At 49.1% G+C, this 15913-nt stretch overlaps 3 protein-coding genes across 3 annotated transcripts; 1 reads left to right on the top strand and 2 right to left on the bottom strand.

Annotated features, from left to right (window-relative positions):
* Positions 1-509: 509 nt before the first annotated feature.
* Positions 510-1835, top strand: FOXG_21519 (uncharacterized protein; the record flags this gene model as incomplete). Its single annotated transcript, XM_018401863.1, has 2 exons — positions 510-604; positions 857-1835. The coding sequence occupies 2 exons, from the start codon at positions 510-512 to the stop codon at positions 1833-1835; spliced, it is 1074 nt and encodes a 357-aa protein (XP_018253922.1).
* A 9711-nt stretch (positions 1836-11546) lies between these two features.
* FOXG_21518 (uncharacterized protein) lies at positions 11547-12254 on the bottom strand (the record flags this gene model as incomplete). Its single annotated transcript, XM_018401862.1, has 1 exon — positions 11547-12254. The coding sequence occupies exon 1, from the start codon at positions 12216-12218 to the stop codon at positions 11547-11549; it is 672 nt and encodes a 223-aa protein (XP_018253921.1). The 5' UTR covers positions 12219-12254.
* A 2232-nt stretch (positions 12255-14486) lies between these two features.
* FOXG_21517 (uncharacterized protein) lies at positions 14487-15824 on the bottom strand (the record flags this gene model as incomplete). The annotated part of the gene is made up of 1 exon (XM_018401861.1): positions 14487-15824. One exon carries the CDS (start codon positions 15822-15824, stop codon positions 15225-15227), a length of 600 nt encoding a protein of 199 aa, XP_018253920.1. The 3' UTR covers positions 14487-15224.
* Positions 15825-15913: the final 89 nt, after the last annotated feature.

Below are 15913 nucleotides of genomic sequence, written 5' to 3'. Positions count from 1 at the left end.
ACATGTCTTTGTGTACACGAAAGGAATTGGAGACAAGCTTCTGTATGGAGCCGTGAGAAAGGCTGATGAGGTCATCTGCCGCAGGATTGACTGCAGAAATGAGCGCATGAAGCTCTGGCCAAGAACTGCAGTTGTAAGAGAGATTACGGACAGTCACGAGCTGAATAAGTGCCTCCAACGCTGCTTTGTGATTGATGGCATGTCTCAGAGTTTCTTCTCGTTTTGCCAGTTGCTTTGCAGCATGCATATCGCCGGCCTTGGCGAAAGCATCCTGAATCAGACGGTCACGCCGTTTTTTAATCGGATGTTCATGGGCTTCCAGCTCAATGCCGTGTATCTTGAGCAGATGATTCCGAAAGGTCGTTGAAACGGTCGTGGAGTAAGTCGGACTTACACAATGCATGCAGTAGTAAATCTTCTCATTTTTGCGACCGCAACGAGATGGCTCCGAATTGAGGGGCTCACGGGCGTGAGCCCAAGTATTTGCGGTCGTTTTACGCTTTCGAGCCATGCGCTCTTGGACATCGCCGCTTGAGAATCGAGGGTTCGTGCTGAAGATTGAGGAAGAGCACAATTCGCTTGTGGACACTGGAATCCCCGCAGGGTCAGTGGAAGTGGACGTCATCAGCGAGGACATACGCAGCGTCCTTACACAGTGGTGTTGGAATTAAAGAAAGAGTGGAGAGTTGGAAAATCGCCCCTGAACGGGATTACTACAGGGATCAAATTTTTTCCGCCGTATTGCCATACTTATGGAATACGACATCCCCGTATGGAATATGGATTAACGCGTATGGATTATTCCATATGGATTAATTAATCCATACGCGTATGGATAGAAAGCCTGCCCTGCCAGAGACTGGTCTATTCGAAAAGACGTACGGGATGAGTTGCGATCTCAAGATTGCCCCGTTCTCCTGCCCGAAGCGGTTCGAATCATCAAAGACAACAGCTTCTGGCTAAAACTGGAGGCTGCGATCGCTGTGCTAAAACCCGTGAACGAATTTCAACACGCTTCCGAGGCTGATGGGGCGGGAATCGCACACGTTGTAAATCGCTGGCTGCAAATCAAAAGCAAATGGTCTGAGATGGGAGAGGCTGATCAGTTTCCTGATATTCCGTGGGACGACATTGACGCTATATTCAAAGCCCGGCTCGATAAGCAAACGTACGATATACATTGGATCGCCGATGCCCTCCGGCCTGATACAACAGGTCCAAATTCGAAACTGCCGCCTAGCGTCTTTGCGCGCGTACAAGAGTATTTGCAGAAACAGCTGAAAAACGACGACGAATATCACCGTGCCCTTTCCGAATTCACACACTTCCGAATGCGTACAGGCGGCCCAGACGGCTTGTTTAATAAGCACAGCGCTGTATACGATGATGGCTTCAAGCCAGCAATGGCGTGGCAGTGCCTCCTCAACCAGGGCTCGATTCTGGCTAGAGTAGCCGTGAAGGTAATGAACACGCTTGCGAACTCTGTGCCCTCAGAACGAAGTTTCTCTGCTATTAATTTCATACACACGAAAGCTCGAAATCGCCTTACGCCCATGCACGCTGACATGCAGGCCTTCATTTTTATGAACGACCGCGTATTAGATCGCCTCAAGGATCAGAAGTACGCCCATAAAAAGCGCTGGGCGGATCTTGAGGAGAAGGACTGGCTAGAACTCGAAGATTCGTATCTCGAGTTATTTGTGAATGCGCAGGGCAAGAAGGTCTGGATGGATGGTGTGATGGCCTCCGCCAGTGGAGATTTTGAGTGGGAGGGTGTATTACAGTCGACGGGTGATATATTGGGGGTTGGCACTGAGGTGGAATCAGAGGTTTGAGGCCAAAATGGCAGAAGACGAGGACCGTGAGAAGCCTACTAAGTTACCAATATTACCTAAAAAGGAAGGGGGAAATTTGTATGGTACATATTTGTACGTACAATAAAGTTGTACGTACGTACAGCGGCTAAAATACAGTACGTACGTACGTACGTGTACAAGAAATTGCATCACTACCAAGCTTCCCCGCCACAGACACAGGATTCGTCGAGCAGCCCTGAGATCAAGTTTGAAGATGAGGACGAGATCCTCTACGAAGAGAGACTAAGAGATACAATCAAAAAGCGGGTGTCTCGGATCGCTTCAACCGCCAGGAGTCATACGAATGTGTTTTTTTTTCGCAGCATAGACCTACGGGATGGGTCAATCTTGACGGGCTTACCGGTACGAGCTTGGGTTCCGCGGTTTACGCCCTATTCTCGATTTCTGTTAATTTTATTTTGGATTGCTACATCTCAAGGCAGTCCTTTATCAGGAAATATCATATCAGAACTTTCGTGTTGAAAAAATAGTGGCAATTCTTGGTTATCAGTCGGCAGGGTTCAAATCCATACCACGAAATCCACATATGGATCCATAATGTGGATCCATATCCATTCCATTCCATTCCACGTAGGCTTCAGCATTTCCATATCCACACCACGGAACCCCTTCCACATGTTCCACATGTGGAAATTGTGGAAAGGAATGGAAATTTAGGTGGGGTTTGAAAATACCTGGATTTCCTTGTGAAATAGCGCATACCCTAAGTACTTTCCATCGCCAATAACAACGCAATAGCAACAATTTTCCACTCCGTTTTACCCGTACACAAAGTTCAAACAAGTCTATTCTAGGAGGGTTTACTATTACTCACGCCCTTACTACTCCAAACTGAAATGGCCACCCTTCATCCTACCAAGTCAACCACACCCGTTCCAGAACGTACAGAAGAAGACAATCAACGACTCTTTCAGCTCTACAAAGGCTGGACCTTGACGGAGAGAGACGGCCAAGTGCGTCAATGGGTATATCAGTTCGGCTACGATATCCAGCATGCCGATAAGGGGGAACGCCGATGGGTGTGTTGCCTTTGCATCAAGCAAAAGCGGCCGAGGCCAAAGAGTTATGCCATCAAAGGGTTGCAGAACGCTGAGGGTCACCTGTACACGGACCACAATGGCATCATGGATCCGACAGGCAAGAGGCAAAAGCCTACAAAGGCATCCGAGAAAGCACATCAGTCCATTGCAACAATCCTACAGTTGAACCCGAAGGAGCCGAAGGAACAAGATTTGATCAATACCTTGATCAAACGTTTCGACAAAACTGTATTCCAGCAGAAACTTGTCAACTGGATTGTCAATTCTAACCAATCCTTCTCGATCGTCAACGATCAAGATCTTCGAGACATCTTCAACTACCTCAATCCATCTGTTGAGATCACAAAAGCTAACATTACTGACGTTACCGTGCGTGCCATCGCAGAACGAGAATTTACCAACAACATGGAAAGAGTGAAGGATGCTTTGCGAAAGAGTCCGGGACAGATCCATACAAGGATGGGAACCATTCAATTCAATCAACGGAATGCCTCAGTTGCGTTGAGTTGACCTCGTCAATCATAATCCCCAGTGGAGTTGATCAATTGCGAGTCAAATTGAGTTGAATGTCCACTGGTTGAAGTCGTTGACCTCCAAGCCAAGCTATATCCACCCTCGCTCTTCCATCTCCTTGCCTTCACATCCCATCGCTACCCACGGTGTTTCATCCGCCCCAACACCAGTACTCTCTTCGACAGGAAGAAACAATTCGTCCAGTTCGTCGATCACCCCAGCCCGTAACCACGACCGCAACACTTGGCACATACCTATAATATCAGCATCAAGCCGGCTTCGTAGTGGTGTCACCATACGTCCTGCCGCTGCAAACAACCTCTCACACTCTGCTGACATCGGCTGAATCGTAAGGAAGTCCAACGCCATTCGTGAAAGACGAGGATACCGACGTTTGCGCTCATGCCAATACGCTATTGGGTCTCTAACATCGTTGTCCCCATCCTCCCACGACGACTGCCATAATTCGAGCTCGTCCATCTCGTCATCGATGCCGTCAGGCAAAGAAGATTCCTCTTTCACCAAACCGTATCCGAGAACCGGCCGCGTGCGCTCACAGTACGCTTGAAATGGGTTGTAGTACTTTCGCTGCCGCTTCGCAACTGGTTCGTCGGCCACGGAGTTTCGTACAATCTGCAGGTGACAATATTCCCTTTCCCATACTTCTCGGACCATCTGCTTCGCCTTTGTGACCCATGTCGTGTTATCCTTCCACTCATTCTCGAAATACCCCCACCGGAAAGCCGGGTGCAGCGCTAAGGCCGTGTAATAGATTGGTGTCTCATCCAGCCTGCTGTAGTACTTGTTGAGTTTTTCCCAACCCAGATTAATATTGATTCGGAAGTGCTCCGCGTCGGGTATCTCAGAAGCAAGCTGCTTATAGTCCTTGAGCACTTCCAACAAGAACTCGAAGCCCTGGATAACCTCCCACACATTACCGTAGGAGCCAACCCACCCTCGTTTCCGCCTGCGCTGCTGACCGTCCCCTTCTAGAGTCTTGACAGCATCCTCGTAGAACCCAAGAAGCTTGGCCAGGTGGTCGAGCACGTCCCAATCATTCGTCGTAAGCTGGTTTTCCTCCAAGCAAATCTGGGGCTCCTTGGCTGACTTCCTGAGGTTGCCTGTCCTCCTCGACCGATTATCCTGCTCCCATTGTTGACGATGCTTCAAGACGAGCTGCTCGACGAATGGCCGAAGAATGAGGGCGCGCCTGATCATATACAGTTGAGAAAGCCACCGGGTATCATTGTCAATGATCAAATCGAGTGGTTTCCTTGCTTTGATCCTGGGATCCGAAGACATGCCGAATTCAGAACGTTGTATGCTCCGCAGAAGATAAGTAAGCTGGTCCGACCTTCTGACTTCAACCACGAGGTTGTGCAGCTTGCCGACAGGTCCTTTGCGCCGCCAGAGTGCGTGCTCTGCCTCAGACAGTGCCGCTGCGCCTGATAACTGTTCCTCAAAAGCCTCAACATTGTGGCCAAACAGCAGCGCTTTGGCCGAGGTTTAGAGTATGGCCGAAGCAGCGTCCACGCCTCGTCGATCCGACAAACCCAAGCTCGCCACCAATTACCTCCATGGCCTTATTGTTGCTTTCTGCGTTGTCCAGTGTGAAGTACCCAATTCTGTCCTGGATCCCATAGGCATCAAGAACGTCAAGTATTTCGGCCGCAATGTTGTGTCCGAAATGGCGCGTTCGTAATTTAGGCACGCCAAGCACCAGCTTGCGCGGCTGGCTATTCTCGTCCCGAAAGAAACAAGCAATCCCGTACAGGCTGTGCCTGTTGCCTGACTTCCATCCGTCAAAGGAGACGTGAATCAGGCCGCTTGACTGCTTCAACGCCGCTATAACCTTACCCTTGTGTGATTCGTAGGCTGACAGGATTCTGTGGCGGATAGTCTTCCTGGTGATACTGGCATCAGTGATCTTGGCAAGTGGGTTGAGGTATTCGAATATCTGGCGCAGTCTTCCCTGTTCACAGATGCTGAATGAGTGGTTCTCCTCAATGATCCATTCCAGTAGAAGACGCTGGAAGTGTTGTTTATATTGCGCAGTAGTGCTGGGTGAAAATGTATTTTGTAAAACTTGGTTGTTTCTTATTGAGATGAGAGTTCTTCTCGGGTTTATATCTCTAAATAATTTCATCTAGGACTTTAAACTCTAAATCTAGGACTTTCAGACTGTTAGTCTGAATCCTGAAGGGAAGGGGGATCCAGGGACCCGAACAACTCAACCAACTCAACGGACGACCTATATTGAGTGAATTGGCTTAGTAATCGCCGACCTCTCGTTGAGTTGATCAACTGAAAGCCTTCGTTGAATGGATTGACGTTGAGTTGGTGTGAGGGAACGATCATGTGACTTTCATACTCTATGAATATTCTCACTATATGAATATTGTGTAAATAGCTTAAGTCAGAGTTTTTATTAGGAATCTCTTTCTCTCCTTGTAAACAATCATTTTACCCAAATCGCACTCGACCTCGTTCGTGCTCTTGTCCCGTTACAGTTGGCCTAATTGACGAGATATTCGCAACATGCCCCACAGGCTATTCCCACCCTTTCTCCTCTTCTGCCAGCTCTCTCGCTCGGCCGAGAAATGACACCATTGACTCTCTTGCGCCCGCCTCGCTTCTGGCGCTGCCCTCGGCCTCGATTTGCGTGGGAACGAACAGAGGATCCAGGTCGTTGATTATCTTGGCTTGTAGCCACGAACGCAGCACTAGACACATCCCGATTATATTGACTTCGAGGCGGCTGCGCAGGGGAGTCACCAATCGACCTGCGGCAGAAAAGAGCCTCTCGCACTCGGCTGACATCGGCTGGATCGTGAGGAAATCAAGAGCCATTCGAGAGAGGCGGGGATATTGAGCTCGGTTATCCTGCCAATATGCTCTGGGGTCTCGAATATCGGTGTCTGTTGGAAGCCAGCTTTCTTGCCACGCCTCGTACTCATCTCTCGGGAACTCAGAAGTCGCAGAAGACCTCGTCGTAGCTGGCGTGGTCGTAGGCGTTGATAACCGGCTTGATGGCTCGTATCGTGACTGTTCGCAGTATTCCTCGAAGGCATTTTGGTACTTCCTTCGCCGTTTAGCAACGGGCTCATTTCCTGGGCTCAATACCACCTCGAGGTTGCGATATTCGGTCTCCCATACCTCCTGAACCATCTCTTTCGCAGTTGCGATCCAATCCGGATGTTTTCCCCAGTGTTCTTCGAACCAACCCCATCGATACGCAGGGTGGAGAGCCAACGCCACGTAATATATTGGTGTCTCGTCGAGAATTGTGTAGTATTTGTTGAGCTTCTGCCACCCTAGGTTGATGTTGATCCTGAAGTGTTCGGGATCAGGATAATCCGCCGCGACTGCCTTGTATTCCTCCAGTTTTGCCATTAGGTATTCGAAGCCTTGGATGACATCCCAGATATTTCCGTACGAGCCGACCCACCCTCTCTTCCGTTTGCGTTGAATACCGTCTCCCTCAAGGGTTTTGACGGTGACCTCATAGAATCCAAGAATCGTGGCGAGATGTTCGAGGACGTCCCAGTCCTTGTCTGAAAGCTGGTTTTCGGGTAGGCAAATTCGCGGTTGAACAGCCGACCTCCGCATCAGGCCCGTCCTTTTCGACCTATTGTCCTGCTCCCAAGCTTGTTTGCAGTGTTGCGAATAATATGGCAATCAAGTAGTATATTGCAATACATACCATATAATATGCCTTTTCTGATATTGTGATAATATGATATGAAGTCTACGATATTGTGACAATATAATATGAGGATGTCCATATTGGCAATATATTATCTATATTGGGTTGTCAATTCTTGGGTGAATTAGCCCCGTGAAAGCCGCAGAACTCGGCCTTACCCTATATAAGAAGCAGGGATAGCTGGTATTTTATTGGCCATCGTTCACTTCCACGCACTTCTTTGTTGACAATTAGACCTAACACGCGATCACGCATGAAAGAAACGCGTGAGGGAGTGCAGACCATGTTGGGTTGGACCATCTTCGCCTCTGCTCCCCCCCTTTTTTCTTTTTTTTTTTTTTTTTTTTTAAATCACTCGTCGAACTCAACTTTACAGATCTAGCTGCCATGCCTCAACAACGCCTCTCTTTTGCGCAATGGTCACAACGAAGAGAGCCGTCAATTTCTGGCGACCTTCTGGAGTTTTCCAGCCAGCAATCGGATGATCTGGACGTAAGCCAAAAGTCCAAGTGCCTGTCATCTCGACCTCGCACCGTCTCCACAACCTCCTCTACCAAGCCCAGAACATCATGGGTCTTCTCTCATATGCCAGACGAGGAGGTAGAGACGAGATACTACAATCAGCGGACCGGAAAGGAAGAGTGGCGCTGCAAACATTGCGACAAAACCTATGCTTCTTCAGGGGGTACTGCAGCTCCTGCAAAACATCTCATGGACCCTCCTCCTGACGGTCACGGCCTGCCAAAAGGAGCCCCGCGAACAGCGAAAGTTACAACTATACGAACTATTATCGAACAAGCTCGTGTTGCGGCAGAAGAAAATCCCCGAAAACGCCGTCGACTCAACGATCAATCCGGAGACTCGATCGAACCCGACCAGCTCGAGGCGTTATACGTGAGGTTTATCACGGCCTGCTCTCTCCCATTTCGGCTCGTGGAATGCCCAGAGTTCCGAGCACTCTTGGCCTACATCAATAACGATATCGAGACTTGGCTTCCGGATACGCATGATACCGTCAAGACATGGATTATGCGCCAATATGAATGCCAGAAAGAGAGGGTCAAGCAGCGCATACAGTCGGCAAAGTCAAGAATTCACATCAGCTGCGACCTTTGGACTTCTCCCAATTCTTTGGCCATTTTAGGCGTAGTCGCACACTATGTCACGGAAGACGGTCAGCTGGAACACCATGTTTTGGCGTTGAAAGACATCGACAGTGAGCACGACGGTTCTCATCTCGCTGTGGCCATTTTGAAGGTGGTTGACGAATGGGGCTTTGCTTCTAAGCTTGGATATTTTGTGATGGACAATGCTGGCAATAATGATACTATGATGAGATCCCTTTCGCTTGGTCAGTACAACTCACTATTTCCCCTGACTGGCGGCCCTAACACCCCACAGGCCTCCTACGCCGATATGACATCCAATACGATCCCAAAGTGCACCGACTCCGCTGCCAAGGCCATATCATCAACCTCGCCGCCAAAGCCTTCCTCTTCGTCACCGATAATGAGAAGCTCGAACTCGACGATCCTGGTGTGCATAATGTGACACTAAAACATATTGAAGCGTGGCGGGAAAAGGGGCCTCTTGGCAAGATTCACAACTTCGTCGTTTTCATCCAACGAAGTGTCCAGCGCAGCCAAAAGTTTCTTACTATTAGCCATAACCGTAAGCTCGCACGGGACAACGACACAAGATGGAGTTCGTGGTATAACATGCTGCGAGTGGCCCTGAACCTCAGAGATGCGATTGACGGCTATTTCAACAAATGGATGGAATTAGATTGCGCTGGAGACGAGCTCTCTTCAGAGGACTGGATCATCTTGGAGAAAATCAAGTCCTTCTTAGAGAAGCTGAAGATGACGACCAAGGCTCTCGAGTCATCGTTTGCAACACTCGATAACGTCCTCTTGGCTATGGATTTCGTTTTGGCACAATTCGAAGCAGGGAAGGAGGCATATATTGACGATCCGATAATGGCGCCCATGTATAACTCTGGCTGGGCCAAGTTGGACAAGTACTACCGGCTCACTGATGAATCGCCTGCCTACGTTGCCGCTATCGTGCTCCACCCTTCGCATAAATGGCACTACATACAGGAGAACTGGAAAAAGGAGTGGATTGAGTCGTCAAAGAAGTTGATGGAGACGCTGTAGAATGACTATAAACCCGTGGAATCACCTCTTCCTCTCTGCGAGGTCCCATCGACGACCACGAACGAGTTCTTGAACTGGAGGAACAAGCACCTGCAGCCGTCGCTCGTCACGGATGAATATGAACGATATTGCAACTCTGAACGGGTTTACGGGTTCACAAGCGCCCTTGCATGGTGGCTAGAGGAGACACAGCAGAAAAACTACCCAAACTTGAGTAAAATGGCGGTGGACATACTGTCAATTCCCGCAATGTCTGCTGAGCCCGAACGACTCTTCTCCGGGGCCAAGGTAACCATTACAGATCGTCGAAATCGGCTTGGGAGTGATGTAGTTGAAGCTCTGGAGTGCCTGAAGTCATGGTTTGGGATACGAGAGCTTCAAGGTGATGTACTTTAGCTGCCGCAGTAGAAGAACCCAGATCACGTGCAATATATGGGATGTATTGTCATACTGGCAATATATTGGGTTCTTGGCAATACAATACAATATAGGCCAATGTCATATGGCCTAATACAATATGCACCACTTGACAATACAATAATATTGCGAGGTTTCCATATTGCCAATATACGTATTGTTTATATTATTCGCAACACTGCTTGTTTGTGTTTAAGAATCATCACATCGAGGTAAGGACGGAGTTTGATCGCGCGGCGGATCATGTAGAGCTGGGACGGCCATCTGGTATCGTTATCGACGACGATGTTCAGAGGCTTCCTCGCTCGAACTCTCGGATCGATAGATTGGTCCATATCAGCCTGCTGAACACCTCGAAGAAGGTAACTCAGCACATCAGATCTGTCGATGTCAACAACGAGGTTGTGGAGCTTCCCGACTGGCCCTCTCCTCCTCCAAAGATCGTGTTCAGTTTCAGATAACGCTGCTGCGCCGGAAAGCTGATTCTCAAATGCCTCTGGATTGGAGCCAAAAAGCAATGCTTTGGCAGAGAGGTTGAATATGTGGCCAAAGCATCGACCTCTGCGCTTGCGTCCATCGAAGCCCAACTCTCCTCCGATCACAGCCATTGCTGAATCGTTGTTTTCGGCGTTATCAAGCGTGAAATACCCGATCTTATTCTTTATACCATATGAATCGATAATCTCGAGGACTTCTGCTGCAATATTTGTGCCAGAATGGCGGGTAGAGACCTCGGGTACCCCAAGGACGATTTTGCGGGGCTTGTTTTTCTCGTCTTGGAAGAAGCACATAATTCCATATAACGCGTGCCGATTTCCGGACCTCCAGCCATCAAAAGAGACGTGAATTAGGCCGGGAGAGCTCTGGAGGACCTCCATAACCTTCGTCTTGTGCTGTTCGTATGATGCCACGATTTTCCTGCGAATAGAGGTTGCGGAAAGATTGGCGTCACAGAGCTTCACGCAAGGGTTCAGATATGCGAAAATCTTCCTGAGCTTGTCGTGTTCTGCCGTTTCGAACGAGAGGTTGGCCTCCACGATCCATTCCATTAGAAGTCGTTGGAAATGCTTCTTGTCGAAGTTCTTGATGAAGCCATTCGCAATTGCTTGTTCTCTAGGCTTATTGGTATTAAGCTTCATCAGCTCGGCGATGGTTGACTGTCCCTTGGCCTTCTGGCCTTCTGCTCTTAGCTGCGAGGCTGATTTCGTCTTCCCTTCAGGCGCACAAATCCTGTGATCGTCATAGAGGTGGTTTAGGGTATTTTGGATGCCCGTTGATGTGAAGGTCCTTGGCTTAAGAGTGTTCTTGCGGATGCAAATTTTGCAAACCCACTTCCGGTCGTTGCCTTTCTGGATATCGTACCCATACTCCCAGGCCCAGGAATTAGTATCTCTAACCCTTTGAGACCACGTGAAGCCGGGGAAATGGCGCCAAAGAGATTCTTCATATTGCCGCTCTTTGGTAGTGGAATCTGGCGAGGTAGACTTAGAACGTCGTGCTGGCGAGAATGGCGTGAAAGCTGTAGAAGGCGCTAGAGACGACCCAAAATTTCCATCATCGTCAACAGCAGTGATGGCGTCAGAATCTGACAAAATACTCATCCTGAACTAGTTACACAATGCAATCGGTGTAGCTGTTGAAATCGATGTGGAAGTTGGAAGCAGAATTGAGGGCAGAACAGAGGCTAAAAGGAGGTGGCGGCCAGGGAAATTAGGTGATCTGCCATACGTACAAGCCACACATAGCCTTAGTTACGGGTCGCTGTTAGGATTTATACCAATCCGCAGTTACAGTCACTAACGGTGGCTAGTAGACCCACTTTATATCAACGAAATCAACGAGATCCATCAATTTCAAGGTAATATTGAGTTGGGCAGCTTACTAATAAAGTCCTCCATTGAGTTGGTTGAGTTGGCCGTTGATCAACGAGTTGATCAACGAGTTGATTACGTTGAGTTGTTTGGGTCTCTGGGGGGATCCCCGGATTTTCCAACAGGAAGTGCTTCCGGTCGAAGCTCTTAACAAGACTATTCGCAATCTCTTGTTCGCGTGGGAGCCTAGTATCGAGCTTCATCACATCAGCGATCGACCTCTGATCTTTCGTCTTCATCTTCTCTGCTTTCCTCTGAGCTGCTGATTTCGTCGCTTCAGCAGGAGCCCATATTCCATGGCCTTTGAATAAATGAGCGTTCGCGTTCTGGATGCCCTTTTCTGCGAAGCTTCTTGGTCTTGGGCTCTTGTTTTGGATACAGCGTTTGCAGACCCATCGGCGGCTGCCATTGAGATTCTGAATATCGTACCCAAAATCCCATACCCAGGATGATGTATCGCGAACACGTTGTGACCATACGTGGTCGGGGAAACACCGCCAGAGGTATTGATGTTCTGGATCTTGAGGTGTTTCTGATCGCACGCTGGAGGCAGGTGTTGCTAGGAAAGCTTCCACAGGCGTCATACGGGAGAGCGTCTCGGTTTCATCGTTCATTAAAGGCGTGGCGGGTTCCATTTTTTCAGATACAGCACGTCGTTGGCCTTGGTGTCGCAGCACGGAACTTCTTGTCCGTTGAAACGCGATCGCGAAGTCGCGTTTGGGTTCTGGGCATTACACACACACAAGTCTATTACGCCCGGTAGGCCAAAACCCAAAGGGCTCTGAAGCTAAGATTACATACATCTCTCTCATTATTGCCTTGCTCTCGTTAAGCCCATGCGAATCTCGCCTTATTCTTTCCAGTCTTGTCATTGCTTTTCTTCTTAGTCCTCGTGATTGCTAGTAGTAGCAGGTCAACTTGAAGCCCAATTCCTCCAAGTGTTCAGTTTCCTATCTTCGGCGGCTGAAGCGGTGCCTGCTGTTGACTATTTGGGGGCGTTGTGGGTTATCGGTTAGTTTTGGTAAAATGTTGCTAGGTGAGTGGTGTTCCTGTCATTTCTGTTCTAGGCGACCTGTAGCGATCGCGAATCTGATTGTGGCTCGTACTGCGTCCATGTCTGGCTTCCATTCCTGACCGTCTGATGCTGCCTTACCTCCCAGATGAAAGGAGAGGTTGCCGCATTTCTCATTTATACTCTGAAACATCTCTTTGCGTTGTGTCGTCCATTTCACGCATCGAAAGAGGAAATGCTCTACCGTTTCCTTTGCCCGCCCGCACGGGCATTCATCCGTCGGTGCTGCCCTGATCTGATACAGGTAACCGTTCAGTCGCGCCATTCCGGTTCTCAGTTGTGCCAGCACGCTGGCCTCTTTCCACGATAATTGATCGTACAGCAGGCGGGTATGTTTACCAGGCAGAGCCGAGTCGACCCTTCTAGAATGTCTGCCCACTCCATCTGGTAGCTTCCTCTCCATTCGTAGATCTGCCCTCGTTCGATTAAGAATTGTGGTCTTTGCTTGGATCATTCCTCTCCGCGGTGTCATGTACGGCTCCGTTGCGTAACGAGCTGACATCTTGGCTGTCTTCTGGATTTTGAGCTCGCTGTCGCGTGGTAGCCAGATGAGGTTGACTCTGTTCCCATCTCCTCGAAGTTTCTCTATAGCATCATATATCTCTCGTATATGTCCTTGACCTGACTGCTGGCGGGGGTTACCTATAGCTTGTGCAGCCGATTTGTTACTTGTCACGATCACAATGACTCGATACTTTATCTCTGGCAAACAGCTGAGGCCATGAGCAATCGCTGCTAGTTCGGCTGTGTACGGGTTGTGTCAGGCTTTCTATCCATCAGACATCTCAATAATAAATAAATACATAATTTTGACATATTGTTATGTATTTATTATTATGGCCTAATGTTGATATCTATTGTTAAGCTTATCAATAATTATTAATATAGTAGTGAAGGGTCACGGATGTCGTCGTCGTCGCCTGCGACAACCATTATCTCGTCGTCTATTGCAACGTAGAGTTTACGGATCAAGTCATTCTTCACCCAATTACTCAGGCATTGCAGCTTCTCGATGGTATCGGTCGAGAGTCGTGCCCTGTCCCACGAAATTGTCGGCCTTGCACAAGAGAATACCCGTTCTGGGTCGTCTGACATCGCCGGTACACTTAGTATGTCAATAGCCATTTGGTGTAAGCGTGGATACTCAATCCTCTGTTCTTCTCGGCACCACCATTCAAGCGGCGTGTTTGTCGTCATATGTCTTGGCGGAGAATTGACAAATTTTTCGAATTCATCCTCGTCACCAGGTTCATCCAAGACACTCATTGACTGCTTGATACGCTCGTACGGTGTTACTTCCCGTCGTTCGTTACTCAACCGAGCCGCGGAGTCCGACGAGAGTGGCCGGTCCTTGTACTTCGCCCAATGCCGTCGTGCACCAGCAATGGCGGTCTGTCGCCATTCCTCTGCCCAATGGCGGTCAAGGTACCTCCGGCGTTTTTCTGGATGGAGCAATAATGCCGTGGCATATATGGGGTTTTTATCACTCTCTTCATAATACTTCGAGAGAACCCACCAACCCATGTGAACGGAATTAACCATACGCGCGTTGTTGACGTATTTGACCTGCTTTAAAATTACTACAAGTCTGGTAATAGATCGCACTGCCCGTCCATGACTTACCTTGGCATTTTCGAACTGCAGGAAGAGAATATCCATGTTCTCTAGCACCTGACCTATTGATGCCCACTCCATTTGCTGCTCCAAGGTCGCCTGGTAAAACGGCTGCAAGAACTCGTGAGTCATTTTGAGTACTTGCCAATCATCGTGCGTGAGGATATCATCCTCCAGCTCCTCGTGGTATTGGTCGAGGAATATCGACAATGGACCCTCTTGGCTTATAGCCGCATCCAGTAATTTGAACCATGAGTTCCAACGGGTGATATTGTCAATTCCAAGCGCTTTTCCTGCAATGTCATCCCATGCATCGTTGCGCACCGTGGAATTACGGATGAACACCGCAATGTTGTCAAGTTTACCCATTGGGCCGATACTCCGCCAGCCAGCAGTGTCGTTGCGTTTGTTGCGCCTTCCGTGACTCTTTTGGCAAGTATTCGACTGAATCCGGTCGTGCAACGCGTCTGAAACTGTTACATCATTCGCCTCATCTTGCGCCTGTTCAATTGCGGCCTGCAAAGCGTCCTCGCTAGTTGCAAAAAGAAAGGCTTGAAGGGACAAGTTAATGATGTGGCCGGCACACCGTGTTCGAGAGGATACGGGATCAAATGTAAGCCCGTACTCTTGTGACAGCCCAACAGCAAGTTGGCGGAGACAAGTGTCGTTTTTCGCGTCATTGTCCCCAGTGAAGTACCCGATTCGGGGTGCTAAGTGGTATTTTCGGATAATCTCCATCAAGTGAGGAGTCATTGCCGCGCCAGCGTGAGAACGGCGGAGGTTTGGTAGCCCTAACAATGCTTTGCGGGGTTTCTAGGCCTCGTCAACCCATTGTGCGTGAACAGCGACATATGCCTTGCGCTGAGGAGAAGACCATACATCCATAGCAATGTGTACGAGGCTCCGGGCATGTTCCAGCCATTTCTTAACGGATTGTTGATGCGCATCGTATGCCCTATCTTGCAACCGTGTTACCAGAATCAGTCAGGAACTCTTGAACGGCGGGATTTACCGCGGTTAGAAGTGCCTGATATTCTGGCCACGTTACAAAGTTCAGCGGCAGATGCCTATGTGCGGACAGTAGCATCTGTGCCTCTCGAAAGGCGTCGACGTTGATTACACTCCGCAGAGTGTTCCTTTCATGCTCTCTGACTTGCTGCAGCTGCCTGGCAGTTGTTCTTGCGAAAGCATTTTCGATGGCTAGTTGACGCTTGTTTTGAGAGCTTGAATCCTCTCGAACAAATATGTGATGAGCCTTTTTGAGGTGATAGCGGGCGTTGCTAGATATGTGGGCTGACCAAGATGGATTGCGACAACGCTTGCAGTAGTGGAGTAAATTGCCGCTGATTGCGCGTGGCTCGTCGCCTTGAGCTCCTCGAAAGTGATCCCATGTTGCTATGGCTCTCAGCTTCCTTCTCTTGACCGTATGCTCAGTTGAAGATGCCTCGGGTTCCGATAGTGTGCTGGCAAATTGTGAGGCACTGTCAGAGGGTAGAACGGAGGAAGAGCTGGATGTGGCGCTGGATTGGGCCAGTGAGGACACGCTGACGTCCATTGTCGTCGTTAGAGATATGTCGCTGGCGTATTTCAAGCTGCGTATTTAACTGACGTGACGATGATGGCGAGGCAGCAAACAGCTTCCAC

This window comes from Fusarium oxysporum, chromosome 14, assembly GCF_000149955.1.
Source record: "Fusarium oxysporum f. sp. lycopersici 4287 chromosome 14, whole genome shotgun sequence".
In the NCBI taxonomy this organism is placed as follows: domain Eukaryota; kingdom Fungi; phylum Ascomycota; class Sordariomycetes; order Hypocreales; family Nectriaceae; genus Fusarium; species Fusarium oxysporum.
Note: the sequence above shows the minus strand (reverse complement) of the source record. Positions and strands in the feature narration are given on the sequence as shown.